At 37.5% G+C, this 19,658-nt stretch overlaps 1 protein-coding gene across 1 annotated transcript; it reads left to right on the plus strand.

Moving 5' to 3' along the window:
* Positions 1–5,178: 5,178 nt before the first annotated feature.
* On the plus strand, positions 5,179–17,928 carry meox2a (mesenchyme homeobox 2a). The gene is made up of 3 exons (XM_036539619.1): positions 5,179–5,861; positions 14,004–14,176; positions 17,664–17,928. Exons 1-3 carry the CDS (start codon positions 5,369–5,371, stop codon positions 17,880–17,882), a joined length of 885 nt encoding a protein of 294 aa, XP_036395512.1. The 5' UTR covers positions 5,179–5,368; the 3' UTR covers positions 17,883–17,928.
* The last annotated feature ends 1,730 nt before the right edge of the window (positions 17,929–19,658 follow it).

Genomic DNA, 19,658 nt, shown 5'->3' on the forward strand with positions numbered 1-19,658 from the left:
TAGCTAGGTGAAAAAAATGATCACTTTTAGAAAATTTGCATTTTTAAGACTTTTCTTCTTGATTGAAGTGCACTTAAATAATAAATTAAAAATGAAATAATTGAAATAATACATAAATTATTTTAATCTTAGATAATAATCAGATAGATATACATAGCGTACATAATTAAAAAAAAAAAAAACTTACGTAGGATATTTTATTGTTTAAACAAGATATTCAGTTTCTAAAACATAAACCTTTGTTGAGCTGTTTCACACATTCTTAAACATGATAAATTAATAACCAACATTCCAAATTTAAAGCCCGTCAATAATTGTCTATGTACAGAATTCATATTTCCCCAGCCAATACACATGTGTGTACTATGGGGTAAAACCTTGTTTTTGTTCTACTATCTTTGTACCTTTCATTACATACAAAGTTACTTAATGAATTAAAGTATATCAGTATATCAGTATATGGTTATAGTACCTGACATTATTGGAATGGGCATTACATTTGGATTGCACTGACTGAGAGTATATTCTTTTACATACGTTCTTTATACTTGTTATCAGTACCATTAGTAAAAAAGGTTTTAAAATTTTGCAATATTTTAGAACAGTACTCTACCATACTATTCAAATTCCAATGGACCCCCTCAAACTCAAGACTCTGTCTGAGGAAATTCTTCATATCCCAATATTACTTTTGCGCTTTTTATTTACCTTCTAAACAAACATTTGAAATAGCATCAACACACTTGTAGTAGTAGCAGTCTAATATCAATATAATTCAAGAAGAAGATTCCTTCTATTCTTGTAATAATCTTAGTTTCAAACCTTCCGTCCATTCATAACTTCATCTAGGGCAACCTTTCAACAGGTCTTCCTGTATTTCAGTAAGTTAAATGCAGAACCATCCATAAACCTGTCAGATGTGTGAAACGAGCATTGATCTTAAGAATAATGACTAATTAGGCAGAGAATATTAAAACAGAAAGCATTTTAAATGACTTCTTTATCACTGTTTATAGCTTAAGCACTGAATTTAGCGTGAGAGAATTTGGTATATTTGTGTGAAACAAAAATCCAGAACCGATATCAATATTTGAGTAGTCTATAACACATACACCCCCTGCGTTTTATTCAGACAATTAAAATATTTCACTATTCTTTGTTTTAGTTTTTAAATAATAAAATTATTATAATTCTGAAAATGACTACTGGTGTAGCACTATTTTGAATACGTGGTATGTACCAGCTTTAAAGCAGTAAAAGATTTTTTCTAGTTATTGGCTGGATGTATGAATTTATTGTAAAAAAATTATTCTTCAGAAGAGTCTTTAAAATAAACGCACTGCACATACTTAATAAATACTAGCTATATGAATATCCTGGTGACGGCTTACATCTTAAAATCAATTCTGTACATTATCATGCATGAATGCATGACCCTGTTTTTTTTTTAACATGTTTTGATGGAGGATTGCATTTTAACTTTAATAATCTGTACAATCATTTGAAACCACAGAGTGCACAGTTTTCTGATTGTGTTGTATCTAAACAGGAACAACAATGCAATTATATGTTTTTGATAAATGGTCATTTAGATGTAGAGAATGTAAGAAAATATGAGTCTATGACTGTCTTTAAAGCTCTTGAAATGGGATTTGTTGGGTTCATTTATATATTATGAAATACAATATATTGACTAAATAAAGTGTTTTTAATAACTATGCAATTTGGTGATTTTTTTCTGTGACAGACCTGTGATACAATACATGCATAATCCTTTTGTGTCTACCACTCATAATTGGTATGTACTGTATCATGCATAATTTCATACAGAATGGATGGGTTAAAATATATATTGTCTTATCAAGTCACTTTAAGTATTTCAGAATGCGTCTCAAAATTATAAAGTGTGTACAGCAATGAAGAGTATAATTTGGAATTTTTTGTTATGAGCATATTTAAATCTTTTAAAAGCCACATATTAAGTTATAAATGAAAAGCTCCTTCAAGGCCTTTTCTACATCAACATAACATTTAGTAATGCACAGCGGTAAATCAAAGAGATTTTAAGAGGAGGAACAACTTCACATGTGGTAGAACTCTGACAGTGTTGCACTTCTTAGTTTAAGACTTAAGTTTTAGGGGTTTTCTTTTCATGTTATCTTCTCTACTGCTTTTATTTTTAACAGAAGCCTTTCACGTTTGATCACCGTAAACTGTGTTGTCACTAGAAACTTGACATGAATTCACCACAGAAAACACGGTCTGATTTCATTGTCATGAAAGTCCAAAATGTGTCCGCTGTTTTTGATTCTGTGAAGATTGCAGTTCTATCTATTTTAGATCATGCACCACAATAAAATGAGAGGTTGAAATTAAGTTGAATTTTTTTAACATTATACTAAATTTACATGGTTATCCCACCAAGCGAGTAATGCTCCTCTCTGTTAAACATCCTAAAACTATGTTGGAATCATTTCTAGAGTTACTGTTTTAGTAAGACAGATAATCTGCCTTATGATGCATTTGCGTTTGCCGTTTTTTATCCTACACACTTATGCCTCTTGCGGTCTTCTGAATCCACAGGTTCCAGGTACTCCTGGCTTTCCCACTACTGCTGCCACCGGACCCAAGAGATCCCCTCTCTTAACAGACTGATTGACAGAGACAGCTTGGTGGAAACCAGCCGGTCTGCACAGCGTCCGGCAATCTGGACCGACCTCACTGCCCGTCACGTTAAAAAAAAAAAGAGCCAAGATGCAGTGAAAACGCACGCCTCGCCGTGACCGCCGCTAACAACAACCTGTGGGGGTTACACAGTTAAAAATACTCACCAGCCCGAAAACAGGGTGTAGCTCCTGCACCTCCTGTCTCTGCGGGAGAAATTGAAATCTAACGAGCCGGCGCTGCAGCGGATTAGGGCTCCAGCTCGGGGGTGAGAGGGCTACAAGAGCTGGATTCATGAAGCCGTTTGCGCCATAGGGCACCGCCGGGGAGAGAATGCTGAAAGAATGAAACCACATGTGTATTAATATGGACTGAAGGGCTAGATAAACATATAGCTTTACTTTGCTGCTAATTGCCATAATTTGAAAGGTAAACAGCAGCGTTTCCCCGGGAGTTTCAGATGTGGTGCACTCAGCTCAGGATCCAGGAGGACTGGGCAAGCTGTGACGCCCAAGTCAGCCTCTCTTGTATCTGCTAAAGCAATTTCCCTCAAAATGCATTTAATTTCCTTTCTCAGGCAGGCTCCATACATGTGGTACACCCCAGCAGTCCTCTATAGGGCTTTAATGGGAGCAGCAGTGACCAAATAGATGCAGCGCAGACCCATTTGCTGAACATGTGCAGGCCGGGATTGGAACGATGGTCAATTCATCAATGTGAGCTGCATGTCCCTGCAATCGCTATTGCAAAAGTGTTTAGCGCGGTAAATACAAAGTCATTTTTTATCTTGGGAGAAAAAATTCAGATGCAAACTTGAACCGATCTGAATTAAGAAAATTGGCCGAAGAAATAATTTTTGCGTTGTCATGGCAGCTTTCACTTTTGATAGTCAACAATATATTTACAGTAGTCATTTGTAATTATTGAGAATGTCAGTGCAAGTTTTTTTTTTGAGGCCTGGAATAATGATAAATAGTAAATAACACACTAAGGGTGTCAGACAGCAGAGCAGTAACAACAAGTTTAAAATTATAAGGGGGATTAATCTTTGTGTTGGTTTTTAATTATCTATCATGTTGGTGTTTTTCCTATTTATGTTTTCCTATTTATATTTCCTGCACAGTAAAAATTTTATTTTGTAGTCGTTTGTAAGCAATGGTTCCAACACGCAGTACATGATAAACACAGCCGAACACATTGCGAAATCTAAATAGCGAGCAATCTTAGATACATTAGTGACTACAACATGTTTCCATTTACTGCTTTTAAAACCAGGAGCTGAAGACAAATGATGGATTACAGTAGACAGTAATGCTAATGATTATTATTACTGATTCTTATTTTGCTTTTTACTGCTATACTTTGTTTTCATTATCAAACTGCCCTGAAAATGACCTCAGTGTAATCCGTCTATATAGACGCTCTAAAATGAACGCAAGTCAGTTACTGATGGACAACTCATCAGCTGGGAAATCAAATCAAATCAAATTTTACTTAAAATCTCACTCTTAATAAAAGGAATGTCAGATTTCTTCAGAGAAATAATGCAGGTGGACACAATGGGTCACAAGCGAACTTAAATGCAAACACTATGATGCTTTGCCAACAGAAGGGAGTTCACACTGAGGTATGGTAAATGTAGAAATGAAATTGGAAAAGTAAAAGCAGTAGAAATTAAATGACATCAAACTACTCTTGCTGTAAGACAGCAAAAAGATCTTAATGAATACTCAACACTCAACACTTATACAACGCTGTAATAAGGTGTCATTCAAGTGATTTGCTCCAGAGAGCATGAAAAAGTCCCCAAAGAGGAACATTTCTTTCAGTTTCCTAATGTCTCAGTCCCCTAGAGCAAATCCACTGTGTCCTGGAAAGATCTCTGGCATGAGTTCGTCTGAGCTTTTATCAGTTGAGCAACGGTGAAAATATTATGTTACAGAAAAGGACAAGGATAAGCAGGATTGCTTTGAAATAATCACTTCACTTCATTTTACCAAGGAGTAAACATATCAGCACGCAAAGTGCCAAACTCACTGAGACAATATTACAGCAGCAGTCTGTGTCTTTGCTGGACTTATTGCAAACCCTTGAACTGATGCAATAGTTTTCTTAGGGAAAAAAGTGTTACCAGGGGTCAGATAGCCTGAGTCCAAAATAAATTGCATGCTTTCCTGAGGCATAGCCATTTTAATAGTTCAGATTTATTGTGCGCTGCTTTTTGGAGGGCGATCGTTTGCATGCGGTCAGTAGCGCAGAGTCTGTGACCCAGCCTCCCTCTCACGTTACACCCTATTTATAACGTCCCCTCCGCCGGCTCCCCCCTCAGTGCTGTTCCTTGGAACCACCTTCCCTTGCACTGGCCTCAGTCTCCTCTCCTGTCATCTGAGAATCTCTTCAGAGGCTTATCTTGGGCTCAGTGTTTACCCTGCGCCGCCTGGCAACAGTCCGCATGCTCGGGATTACCAGAGGAGCTCCCTTTCAACACACAGAAAAGTTTTGCATTCACTTAGCCTGTTTTTTTTTTTTTGGTGGGGAAAAAGGAGAGTTGGGTATATGAGGTGAAGGCAGCAGAAGGAGTGGTGTGACTTGGATCATCGGTCCTTTCTTTCTTTTTTCCCTCCTTCCTCTGCTTTCCCTCCTCTCTCTTTTTGATTCTTTTTTTTTTTGTCGAGTTTCTGGAGGGGGTCTCGTCCGGCGTGCGATGGATCACACACTCTTCGGCTGTCTGCGCAGCCCCCATGCGTCTGCGCAGGCCCTGCACCCTGCCTTCGCGCAGTCCTCGCTGGCGCTGCACGGGCGCTCGGACCACGTCTCCTACCCCGACCTGCCGGGCTCCTCGTCCTCCTGCATCGTGGCGGGTTACCCGGGCGATGAGGGTCTGTTTGGCGGGCAGCACCACCGGGGACACCCGGGGCAGCAGCAGCATCACCCGCCGCAGCACCAGCCCAGCTGGCACATTCCCCCGATGCCCTCTCCTTCGCCCGCCAACGCCCGCCACAGCCTCTGCCTCCCGCCGCCCGACACCGCCTCCCCCGATCTGGGCCCCAGTGGCCCTAACCTGTGCGCCAGCACCCCCAGCCTGGGCGCCAGCACTCCCACTGGGGCGTCTTGTGTACCTGGGGACTTTGGGCGGCAGGCGCTGTCCCCTGCCGAGGCAGAGAAACGCAACAGCAAGCGAAAAAGTGACAGCTCAGGTAAGGCCAGGCCAAAACGTGGCCTCTGACCTCTCTCTCGTGCTGCTTTGTGTGTCTGTGCAGTCTCTCACCGTGCTATAGTGATATAACGTTTATCAGTGGAATTCCTTCAAACTGATTGTAAAGAAACCTGCAACTGTACCTAAATGGTGGGCTTAGAAACAACAAATAAAGCCATAACTACATATTTTTTTTAAATGAATTATCAAACTTTAATATTTAAATAATAAATTGCATAAGAATGCTCAAATGCAGCAAAATAAATAATATTCAGTTCTTTCTTCTTTAGATATTAGTTGTATTTTGTAAACTAAATTAATGTAATTCATGATTCTTTTGGTTTTGGGTATTTTTAGGTTAGATGGGTTAGTGGTTGGTGTTTTTTCGCTTATGTCTGGCTTTGACTGTGGGGAAATGCGGAGTAATATCTTCTCGGAAAGACAGTTCTAGATTTTTCCTGACATGTGCAGAAGGCAATTAAGTTGGCTGGGACAAGAGGCAAACGCAAGACTATAACTTTGTGTGGGCATCACCCAGCTAGCCCTTTTTAATACCATATGTTTCAGTGCTTTGCCTTTTAGAGCACACTAAATGGAACGATCTGTAAAAAATGAATGTCACGGACTGTGAAAGACTATCCAAGCGCCTCAAAAGACCTTATACCCCCTCAACATTTCTGATTCTCAGACAGAAAAAATGAAGGATTTCAGCAGCAAGTTGTAACACTTTATTTGAAATATATATAATATTATAATTACTTTGAACTGAATTAAAGCTAAACTTGGTCAGGAAAACAGGTTTTTGTCTTTATAACTTATCTGTCTCAATTTTATATGAAAAGGTTGAAGATAATGTTGCAGCATTAAATGTAGAAATTTATACTGTACATTATAATATATTGTTGTTGAAAGTATTTTAAAATACATGTATTCTGCAAAAAACATTGCATACAAACACGGCGGTCTGTAGCAGGTCCCTTTATTGATACACACTGATAAATCAAGAAATGAGGTTAAGGTTAATTCGAGTTTCCTTCTGTTTCCAAGAGATATTAAAGCAAAGCTCATGATTATAGAAATTCTCCTCTAACTGTTAGTAAATGTGTTTATTGCTTAAATAAACAATGTTGTCCAATATTTCATAGGATTAAAAAACTTTTCTACACAATTGATACATCACTGTTCAAATATAGTGTGAAAGATTGTATCAGTAATATTTACTACAGTATTTACAAATAAATACACATAAATTAAAAAAATATTCAATCAGAGGAAGTAATGTTGACATCAAGTACATTATATCTGGAGGACTCCACATATCAAGTAAGTGGCAGCTGCACAACAACAGTCCTAAAAGTGAAAAATATCTGTAATGCTTTTAGCAATTGCTTACAAATCTAGAGACCAGGGCAAATCTATAAGATGGCATTTCAAGGTGGTCTGACTGTGATCTTCTAGAGTTGTAAACTTGACCATTGACCAACGTGATATCAAGTGGTCAAACTCTGGAGCTTTACTCTCAAGTTATCTTTATCATTATGCAGAGGTGTACTGCATTTTATACAGAAAGGATACTTTTGAAATCTAACAGTTTTAGTTAAAAGATGTACATTTTATTTTGGAAAAAAATGGAGATTTACAGGGGTATTGTAAACTTGTTGTATTTTTAATTCAAGTTTAGTATAGACATTTAATTCACAGAATCCTGTATCTGAAAAAAGCTAAACTAAAACAAACCAAAAAAAAAAAAGCTTGGATAATTTTTCTAAGGGGAGGTTCCATGTAAGTCTGTCTATGAAAATATGAAAGTTCAGTCCCTCATGCATTCAGAATAAAACACAAGGACCACCCCAGTCCAGACCTCTGGCCTCTATGAATGCCAATACACTGTGGAAATGACAATGGCACCAGAACATCATTTGACATTTCTGTCCGTAATTACCGCTGACTTCTTTGAGAGACTGCTACGTGCAGTATCAAATTAGAAAACGTATTGCTAACACAGCTGACACTGTTGTATTTGTTTTTTTCCACTTAAAGGATAAGACTGAAAATGTTTGAGATTTTTAAGTTGTTTAAGTTTAAGTTTAAGTTGTCTGTACAGCTACAGTAAGTCTGAGCAAAATCAATTTTATCAGTTTTTATCAATATTTTAATTGATGGGCACATCATCTTAATACAACTCTAAGTGAGGAACAGGGGTAAACGTATGGGGTAATTTGGGGGTAAACCTAGTGTGTAACTAGTTAAAGAGGAAATACTTAATTCCATTCAGGTTGGGAATACCAAAAGCAGTGTTCATTGTGTTAATCAGTGTTAATCCTTTATTATTTCTTAGCTGTACCTTCCTCTCACTGTATCTAATCGTCTCCCATCTCCCTGATCATTTGTAATATTGCAGTCATCAAGTAACACATAAACGCAACTCTGTCTACTCAGACAGTCATATGACGCTAATCATGTTTTGAGCACCTATCGAGCGGAAGTTGATAAGGGCAAATGAAGGGGAAAATTATAACCACAGAAAACATAGCCAGTTTGTGACAGAGCTGAGAAAAGAATACTGAACATGAATTACACTACCATTGACATTTTCAGCATTTACATTTCTATATTTACATGCTGTAGTTGTTAAACAGTTACCATGCGAATAACTGAACCTGTGATATGCAAATGCCCCAAAAAAGTTATGCAGTGGTTTTTTCATTTAAGTATGGAGTGACTGACCTCTTTGTTCAATTACGTGCAGTACATAGGGCAAATCTGCAAGCCAGTTGTTCAAATAAAAAGGACATTCTTCACATTGATGGATGGTATTTTATTCTCCACTATAAAACTGCAGTAGATTTACAGTGTGTCAGTGTGTCAGTGAAAACACCTTGATCAATCAGAATTAACGCTTCAGGTCCATTGAAGCCGTCCTGTAGACTTTAAACTCAACAGTATAAATATAATTGTAAAATGGTAGGCACTGCCTTAGGTGAAATCAAAATATCTGCCAAAGCATCATGAAAAGATAATACTAATTCTACAGCCCATCTGTGCTCCTTTACAGTGAGCTATGCATATATTTTTACATCTTGCTCAAAACCTTAGATAATCTGTAGTACAAATGATGAAATAGGGAAAAACCAATAACTGACATTTAGAAGATGGTTCTGACATTCTGTAAGTTATCAATGAAACATTGCTACAGTAAAGCATTACCATGTACACTAGTATATACAGTGCCATATTCTCCCTCCTAGATGAACCTTTCACTTTGTATCCTCATTCAGCCTTTGTTATGACGGCTACCGCACGCATAACATATTTGCACTGTTCTCTTTGTGCAGCAATTATCGCTTTTAATGAAGCCTGTTTGCTGTAGGTGTAATCAGTTGTCCAAATATTACTATGTACTCATGTATTGTGGATGGCTCTGTCCTCCCATCTGGAGCCGAAACTTGTGCTCAAGCATGTGAATAATAATTCTCCATCTGAAAAAAAATATGAAAAAAGTTCCTTTTTCTGTCTTTGTGTCAACAATGTTTTCGCAATACCCCGAATTCTTGATTGTTTTGCCTGGCTGAAGTGAGCTTTTCAGTATATTTTTTTTCATCCTCTGCAATGTAATTTGGAACGAGTGTTTCCTCAAGGCCTTCAATGGGCTGCACCTACATGGGCTAGCGCTGGTTTAACGACACTGCTGCACCTGGTCATTGTGTTGCTGAAAAATTGTTTCGTATGCAGCTCAACTGTGTGAAAACCTTAACAGTGCACGTACTGTAATACCATTTTTATACAGTGTTATAACATTATAAGTCATCGTGCTGATTGAGTCTGTTAAACCTGTCATGTGTAGGTCGTCTTAATTTGTCTAACTTTGATTTCTTTGCATTTTGTTACGCTATTAAAAATGAAGGATTTTCACCTTCATTCTTTCAAGAGCGCCTTTGGTTTTTTGGGCTTAGAGGCTCCCTCTTCTTTCTACAATAAGGTGGATTTACCAGTAACACTCACTATTTTCCCTCCCTCTCCACAATTTTTACTCCACTGAGCGTCTTCTTTACTCCACTGAGTGTCTTCCGTTGTCAATTTTAATGTTAAGCTGTAAAAGGGATTTCTCTCTGCCGTCTGGCTCTTGATGGGATGAGTGCCACAGTTTGGGACAGGATCAGGATCAGGGTTGAGTGTGCGGTAGGGAGGGACCCAGCGCTGGCATAGTGCTGAAAGGGCAGTGTGGACAGGGAGCAGCGAGGCAGAAAAGGGGTGGACAAATGACTTTCACTGCAGTAGAATCCACAGTGTGTAGTCCACTAGGTCTGTGAGTATTATGATGTAAACGGTCATGTATTTTGCAATGTGATTTTATTAGAAGGCCAGAATAAAATGGTATTGAATGCATGACTGTGGAGCGCTTTATTGAACTTGTTGCTTACCATCATTGACTCAACTTTTTCTCTACTTTCCTGGTTGATGGAAAGGAGTGAACTTTTCTCATTCTGACCTTCAGTGCACAGAGTTTATAAAAGAACTCTGTCAACTCTGACAGCCCAAGTTAAACCTGGTGCACTTACGCTGCTCTTTTCTGTAATTAATACCTAATATCTCGCCTGTCAAGTGAACAAGACTTAAATTTTGTATCCATAAATGGAAGTCAAAATACTGCACCATGGGCCACTGTTATAAAAATGAGAATACATTTTTTTTACAAGTTGTCTCAGGCCTCTAACCACAATGCACTTTGTCAATATTTTAAGAAGGTTTGGCAAACTATAATAACTGAAAAAAAAAAAAACGTTTGCTTTACTTCTCAATATTGAAGCCAAAGTGCACTGTGGGTAGACTAATGTGGCTGAGGAGTTCTGATACAGTAGGCATTACCTCATTGATGAGGATTTATATAGATGGAAACTTGTCTGAATGGGTTTAAGATGAGTGCAAGATGATCTGAGATCAGCCTTCTGTGAGAAGGGTCAGAAACTGTGTGCAGCATTTTCTAGTTGTGGAAAGATGAAAGTCACACCAGAAACCTAATTGCTGTGGTGTAGCGGCTGCGTCGTAAAGCTGTGGATTCTTTCAACTCTGAGCTCCATTGGCTTCCAGCGGCTGGGCATGTCATTCCTATTCCCAAACAATGTTAGTGTTTACCAGAGAATAAATACAATTATTGGCTTGTTTCAATCAAGTCAAAGCTGCCAAATTTAAGTTGGACAGTTTTTCTGAGGGAAAGAGGGATAGAGAGAAAGAGAGAGCAAGAGAGAGAGACTCTGACTTCAACTCTTTATTTAACAGCTGTCATGTCATAAAAGAGCATAAATAAAAGATGAATACAAAAGAAAAGAGCAAAAACAAAAAACATTAACACACAAAAGGTCTAACACAATTCTACACAGTCAGTAACATGATTATCACACCAAAAACGTTTTTGACACATTGCCATATAATTTAAAAGCCTCTATGTAAAACACTTCCACACTTCCACATTCCACATTTCCACTTATACAGACATGCACAAGCTTCAGACAGTGAAGGAGACAGAGGTCTGTATTCAGAGGCAATGCAACAGTATGCGAATATGTATATAATCAAAAATTATAGATAATAACAGAACCATACATACACACATGCACATTGTGTGTGATGTGTCATCATCTGCTTCTACTGTTTTGTGTTCAGCCTTTATGCTTTCGATCTTCTTTTGGTCAAATTTCTAGTTTAACTCCTTGTGTTTGAGTAGAATTTTAATTTGAGTAGGTTTGATCAGAGATTAGGAATTTATACTTCATATGAAATGTATGTCTTGAATTAGTCCAGCACAGAAAAAAATGTTAATTAAATTGTGAATTTAAAAATGTGAATTAATGTGAACTAAAATTAAATTTTAACACTAAAAATAAAAAATGAATATATAGAAAACTGAATGAGCTGATGTTTGGGCCACAATATCTGAGGTGAACACATTTATGACTAAATCAAAAACAAGACAGAGCCTTTCTTTTTGTAGTTACACACATAGAACAGCACACCATCTAATGAAGACAAAAACTATGAATGTCTATGAAGTCTATGAAATTGAAAATTACAGTAAATTACATTTTAGAGTAGCTAGATGTGTATGTGCTTGTGCTTAATTTTCATGAATGCAATCATTTTTGTCTTTTTTTGCCAATGATACAGAGTAAAGGACATGAATTCATTGCCAAATTTACCAAAACAAACCAAAAGTCTCTTGGGCAGCTTTCCTAAAATCAGGTCTTTCACAATAGAGATCATTCTCACACACAATGTCAGAGAAGTCAGATGTGATTAATAAACAGGCCCAGCTTCACTTCTTAATGACGTGGCAATGGAGAGTCCCACAACTGGTGTGTTTTGGCTCATTAGCCCCAGCCCTATTTACAGTTTAGCTTGGGGTTGCCAATTGGATTAACACACACTTTGGGATACGGCCGCAGATGAATTAGCAGGCAATCTTTGTTGCCTTAAAGTGCAATATTCACTACGTGCAACTGACACATGCCCAAAAAAAAAAAAAAAAAAACAAGCCACAAAGTCTGGTCACAAGAAGTGAGCTGGGGGAAAAATTAACACGCCATGTCTTTTCTTTTTCCAATAATAAAGAGGAAAAACTTTCCTTTAGACAAAATTAAAACAGCCCAGATGCAATTAATCCCCATTTTATAACTATTGTATCCATATACTACGTGTTCAGTGCTGCATCTAACAAAGGCTTGAAATGAGCAGCTATGGAACTGGACTTGTAATGACAAGGGGGTATGTGTGAATTATTGGTTATAAAATAAGACAGAAGTGTCATCTTATAAATGAATTACATACAAAAACCCCCTCAAAAATAACATATACAATATGTACACAAATCTGTGGTCTTAAACACAAACAATTTTATTGTAGCAGGTGTGCTAGATTATAGTAGTGTGAATAGCCTCAGCTGGAGGTTCTGACTGCTTTGTGCAGTTATACACACCATGTTCAGGTTGTAGCTGTTTCAGACACTTTGTGACTAAGGGTGTTAGGTGTCCATAACCAAAACTATGTAAGAACATGTCGGTCTGAAACCACTGCATGGTTCCATATGCCTATGATATAACATAATATAATTTAATCTAATGTGTGTCATGATATGATTTTAGCCCTTTGGTAGGCGGGGTGATTTTTTAATCTTTCAGATTCAATTCACCAGCCTACCTTAAGGTTTGCCTATAGCAGGGTGTTTTGGAGGTATGTAAATTCTGGACATACAATTCTTTCAGTTTCACCGTTTTGAGGGCAGCTGGGGCAAAAATATATCAGCAGATAATCAGTTAGCATGAACTGAATCTTGACACCAATGTCAGTCAGTCAGTGTGCATTTGAAAATGGGCCCCAGAGAAAACCTTCAATCAAACATAGGAACATACCAAGTCTATGGCCCTTACAGGTTGATTCAGGGCTGTTTGGTACAGCCAATCAAACTTTTTCCCTTTTTTATTTTTATCTTTTCATGAAACCCAAATTGTTCTTTGCCATTCAGTGATGATAGAGGTTCCACAAAGGCTAAAACACTTCGTACATGTACATGTATGTCATCCATAGTTTCACTTTGTCTTGTAAGAACAACATAATAATGGGGATAAAAACTAACCACTAAATGATAATTATAAAAAAAAAAAAATACAAAAAACACTATTGCAAGTTGTAGTGAGTTGGCAGCTTGAGAATTGTACAGTACAGAGGAGGCATGTTATAAACTTCTGAGGTAAATAAACTAAGGAAACATATTTTTACACATCCTGCAAAGCTGTTTTGTTCCATATTAAACTTATGAGAGAAGCCAGTTCCATTAAGAGTAAGACAAATTAAGTCCACATTGGAAAGTATAAGAGCTGGCCCATTGTGTGAGTGCAGCTGCTAGACCCATGCACACGCACAGCCACTCCTGGGTCCTTCCAGCCTCTTACAGCACACATAAACAATACCGGCATAATAAAAGGTGATTGGCAACTCTAATTGTTTTACCTACCTGATCCCTTTCCTGCTTTGGTTTTATTTGTGTTTCAGACTTGCACCTGCCGTTTATCACAAAGATTATTTTTTTCCCCCCCTCTCTTTCTTTTTTTAACTTTATGGTGACTGGAAAATGTTCTGTTTTTCATTTCAGATTCTCAGGATGGGAACTATAAGTCAGATGTGAGCAGCAAACCCAGGAAAGAGAGGACAGCATTTACCAAGGAACAGATTCGGGAACTTGAGGCTGAGTTTGCCCATCACAACTATTTGACAAGGCTGAGACGTTATGAAATAGCTGTGAACCTTGACCTGACAGAAAGACAGGTTTGACACGTGTCCTACATTACTGCAGTCCTTACTTTCCTTCCTTGCACCATAAGCTGAACAAATAATGCAAACCATGTTACAAACTGCAGTTACTAATTGTTCAACAACTCTGAATAGCTCCTAATAAATGTTGCTTATGATATCCGTTTGTGATTAGACATTAGCTAATGAGCTACAGTTGCACTAAATTTTAGTTTGGTGCAATTACTGGATACTTCTACAATTTTATAGTCTTTCATTTCAGCACCAAACAAAATGAAAAAGTATAAATCAGCAAATATCCAGTGGAAGAGAATATACTGATATTATGTCAGAGGGTTTTCCAAAAAACATAATCTTTACCACGGCGTAGATACAGACAGCTGAAGCAGTTGACAAGAATTCCAGATTTCATAAAGCCAGCACAACTAACATACTTGTGAGCTGCTGTTTTAAGTTTCTGTGCTATTCTCCTCCAGCTGTGACATTGGGGAATGGTATATTCCAGATGTTTCTTAGTATTCTTTCAGTTAGGCAATAGACAAGTAATGGAGACAGGCAAAGGAAGTGCTGTCTAGGAAGTCACTTCCTCTTCTTCCCCCTCCTTTTACAAATTACTCTCTCTGTGTAGGACAGACTATAAGTAGCCACATGTGAAATGAATGACTCCAGACACGTTGTTTCAGGCTTAACTTAATACAGTAAGATGTGCTATAATGTCCTGAACACATTGTCTCTGTAAATCTTCAAAGGATAGCGCTGAATGAACAAATCAACCATTTGCAGATGAAGGGCTGCTTTTAGTACTTTACTCTGAGTGATGAACATGACTTTTTCTGTTTCTCACACTTTTGTCATTCCTTTGAATGCCCACTGAAAACACCATGTTGTGTAAGAAACAAACATACAGACACACACACACACACACACACACACACACACACACAAGCCCTGCCTAAATTTGCCTCATGCAGTTGAATATGAGGCGTTGAATGAATGAAGCCTGCAGTCAATCGAAAACAGCAAGGTGATTCTACCCGATGCAAGATGCTATTTTTGGAATGAGGGAATTAAGAATATAACTGACTGTAAAAGACACAGTGAGTTAACAGAGCATTTTATTCACTGAGATTCAGGGTTACTAATGTAATAGAAAAACCTCTGACTTTTGATATCTATCAAAACCAGGTCTGGAGGTTCACCTCCATTCCATAGTCACAACCCAAATAACGGGTGGCACACACATCTAACTCACTGGTAGAACTGTAGCACTACACTAGAAACTATATATGCGTGATTTCAGTTCATATAATCTATATAGTACTGGGTCCATCCACAAGATCAAATTGGAACCACAAATTTGAGCACAAATGTAGATAAAGGAAAGTGGTTCTGTCTATGAAAATCCTGAAAATTCCCTAAATATATGGTGTTGGAACTATACAAGTGTAAAACAGATTATTATATCTTTCCCATTTCTATTTTCCTTTCATTTAAATTCAGGTTTACCATTAAAAGTGAATTCCTGTTTGTTATATTGCCCAGATAACAAAAGAATCAGTCCACACTTGCTTAAATATGAGCTACAATGTTTATGCCAGCCAGGGAAGTGAACCTGTCCCATTGCAATTGTCACAGTGGTCATGCTGACAATCTCACAGATGCCATATGAGCTTACCAGTTACTTGTTACCTCAAATTAAACTAAACAAACAGGATCATATGTATTTGCTATGTAGAACATCAGACACATCTATAAAATTATTGTGTACCTTACATAAATAGGTAAATGGATAGTTTTCCCCATGTTTTGTGGTTGTTTATCAAGATCCCACTATCTTTGAATGGAAGGCCTCACTATTCCTCTGAACTGACACCCGTATTTTCAAAGGTGAGACAAACAAGTCAGTGTATGCGAGTCACTCAAAACCCTTTGTAAAAATATCTCATGAGGACTGTGAAGCCCTTTGAATGGTTTCCCAATGCTGGTTATCTCAGTCATAACATGTTTGGAACTGTGAAAATCAAATTCTCAAACTTTGGAATGATCTGAGTGATTGTTTTTAGTGGGTATGTTACTATGCATTCAATGTGCACGTAGCTAGGTAAATCACCCTGCTAAACCTTCCTCAATGATATAGTGCATGCTCCACTTTCACTCAGAGGCAGATTTGCAAACTGGGCAGATATATTTTAAGACTAGTCTTCTTACAGTAGAAACAGTATGTGGCTCAATAACTTGTGTGGTAATATGGCACCCATTCCTAAGAGAGATTCAGACTGTCAAGCTTCAATGTTACTACAAAGACGAACAATGTCCTACAAATGTCCCACACATTCTGTTCTTTTCTTTTAACCCTTGTTAAAAAATATGATTGGTAATATAAGAATGCACAAAACTGAAATTTCCAGTTACAAGGAATTTAACCCATAAAAAGTAAGAAAAATGTTTTGTGCATTGATCAAATGCTTACAAACAGAGACAATAAAAAGTTCTTAAGAAACAATGCTGTACCCGAAAAATTGGCCTGGGTTGGATTTATCTTGTTAAAATGCAATGGATATATATTTTTGTAGAGATTTTTACTGATAAAAATCCTTGACCTCTGATTTGTTACTCTAGAATCACATGGAATCAATAGTGTGGCGTGCACCAGCAGAATGCAACACAACGCAAACGTTTGTGCTGTAATCCAACTTCCTGTCCATGTGATCAGCAGCCTCAGTGTGACAGGCCCTAAAATAAACTCTGTGAAGAGTGTCTGCTCTCACGGTGAACAGGGCTTGCTGGGCTTTCTGGGCCCGGCCTGCATCAACCGTTTTAAGCAACAGCTTAATCATCATTCTGGGAGACGTAAATACTAAACAACTTGTCGAGTAAGGGAAAGAAGGAAGAGCTTGATGCCAGAGAGCAGATGTGACTGATGCATCAGCACATTATTGCTGATGTAGAAATAGCTGCCAAATACAAACCTCGCAGTCATCGCGTTCATACAGTTTACACTGTTTCCCACACTCAAAAGGAAAAAAAGGGGAAGTTTCCAAGTCGTGCATAATGATCATTATTTTCTTTCTTGATGAGGTGATGATGTTTTCACCACGGTGATTATAGTTTTTGAGGTGTAGTCATGTTTTGCGCGAGAAATGATGCTGGATGTTTGGCCCATCAGAAAACATCAATCTGTAGTACTGATAGCGTAGATACATCTCTTGGGGGATTACTGTGTTTTGCTGCTGTTCCAAAGTCAACCTGAACCACAACACTAACCTCGGGAAAAAAAAAAATCTGATCCTCTCTGTAAGGTCAGCCTTTTTAGGGCCACTTACTTCAGATGCACGCAACATGTTCTGCTTAATGTTTTCCATATTTATTTCAAATACTTGACAAACTTAATTTCAAATTACGAAAAACTTTCAACCAAATTACATTTGCATGTTAATTAATTGTGATGTTCAGAGAAGAACAAGTGGCCGTTGAAAGGTTTAATTTCCTGGTCTTTTTGCAGGTGAAAGTTTGGTTTCAGAACAGAAGGATGAAGTGGAAACGTGTGAAAGGGGGGCAGCAGGGGGCAGTGGCTCGGGAGAAAGAACTCGTAAACGTAAAAAAGGGGACTCTACTGCCCTCGGAATTCTCTGGCATTGCAGGACTCCATCACTCTGTAGACTCCCTGGTCAATGAGGACAGTCATGACAGTGATCAGAGTTCTGAGCATGCTCACTTATGATGCATGGAAGACCACGCCCCCATACAACAGACCCCGCCTCCTCACTCAGGAAAGAATATGTCTTCTTAAGGACAGGTGTTATGATAGCTGATCAACTGTTGATGAGTAAGGATGACAATAATAATTAAAGATTAATAAACATGTACAAATGTCATGTACAAATGTACAAAAAAACATATGTGTCACTAGATCTATGAGGATTTATGTATTGTATGCTGATTTTTTGTAAACTAAGGTTTACATTACATTTCAGGAAACTTCTGATCCAAGAAAGTTTTAAATAACAAAGCATTTTAAGACTTCATTGGTAAATGAAGCTGTGGTTTATTTAGAAAATATCACAGGCAGATGCATAATTGCCCTAATGAAGTTTCCTGATAATTGTTGTATGTGTCCAATCTGAATCTTTGTTCTTCAGCCTAAGGCCTTCAAGAAGTGATCAGATACAAATTCAGATTGGCCAAATTATAGCAAACATTCCACATTGTGTGTCTTGCAAAGACAATGGGCAGCCATATGCTTTTGTTTGCACTGTTGAACACTTGCCTATATTGGTTTCTACTGTATGTGTTGAAAGTTTCGATGAAATCGAACTATGATGAAATCAGACGTGCAGGCGAATCAATTACTTGTTCAGCTAATATTCTGTAAATAATTATCAGTATTTTTTTCTTTTCCTATCTTCATTCTAACAACAGTTTCCTATTTAGAGTATACCACTCAAACAATAATAAACATTGCTTGTATGTTGCTAGGTTGATTGTGTGTTTCAACTGCCTGAATACACGAATTTTTAAAAGAAACAATCAATTTATGCAAAGGGTTATTAAATATTAAATGCTTTTCAGATTAAATAAAGTTGTACCTCAACTAAATGGATTACAAGTTTATTTTTTATGAAGCACTGGACAGCTGCTTGCAGAAACATATTGCCTTGCACATCCATATGTATCTTGAATTTATATGTGCCGAAGCTGTGGACTGAGTCTGCATGAATAAGTCATCATGGAAAAGAAGAGTGGAGCTGATGGAGTTTATGCTAAATATATATTTTTTCCTTGAGGCAAAGTCATGTATTCTGCCAAAGCACGAGGAGAGTGATTCCAAATGAACCATATTTTATTGCAAAATTATGTTTAAAATAATGTCAACACTTGATCTTTCTGTGAATACATTGTGAGCCTGCATTCTAATTCATGGAATAGTGTCTTGGCAACTCTCCTGATTTTAAAGATCATTTTTCATACCAGAGTGGTTGGTTATTCAATACCTTGTGATTTCTAAATGGGTTTGCACAAGTTTTTGTTTTGTGGCTTTCCAGTTAAAAATGAAGACATGCTTTAGCAAAAGTGGATTTGTTTTAAATGGTGGTCAAATCCATTCATGCATTTTTGGGATACATTTATGATTACTCAGCTCTTCTTTTCATAATTCTATAACTGCATAGCCATGCCTTACATACAGCTATACCCTGATGCAGACAGACCATACTGAATTTAGGCTACCACAGTAAATGGAAGGTTCTTGAGAGTTCTTTTTTTTCTATTATTGATGAATTGATACCCAATCAGAGGACATTGACAGTACATTTTTAATCTAAAAAATGAGCTATTCATTTGAATTTCAGGCAAAGACTTTATATTATAGCTTGTTTTGCTGTACGAGGTATTACAACTAGTTCATATGAAATAAAATCACCTATGTGGGAGAGTTATTGAGAATACTAGAGACTACAGGAGATATTCATACATTTCATTAGGTGAAATTTGTGATCAT

Source organism: Megalops cyprinoides, chromosome 10 (genome assembly GCF_013368585.1).
Source record: "Megalops cyprinoides isolate fMegCyp1 chromosome 10, fMegCyp1.pri, whole genome shotgun sequence".
Taxonomy (NCBI): domain Eukaryota; kingdom Metazoa; phylum Chordata; class Actinopteri; order Elopiformes; family Megalopidae; genus Megalops; species Megalops cyprinoides.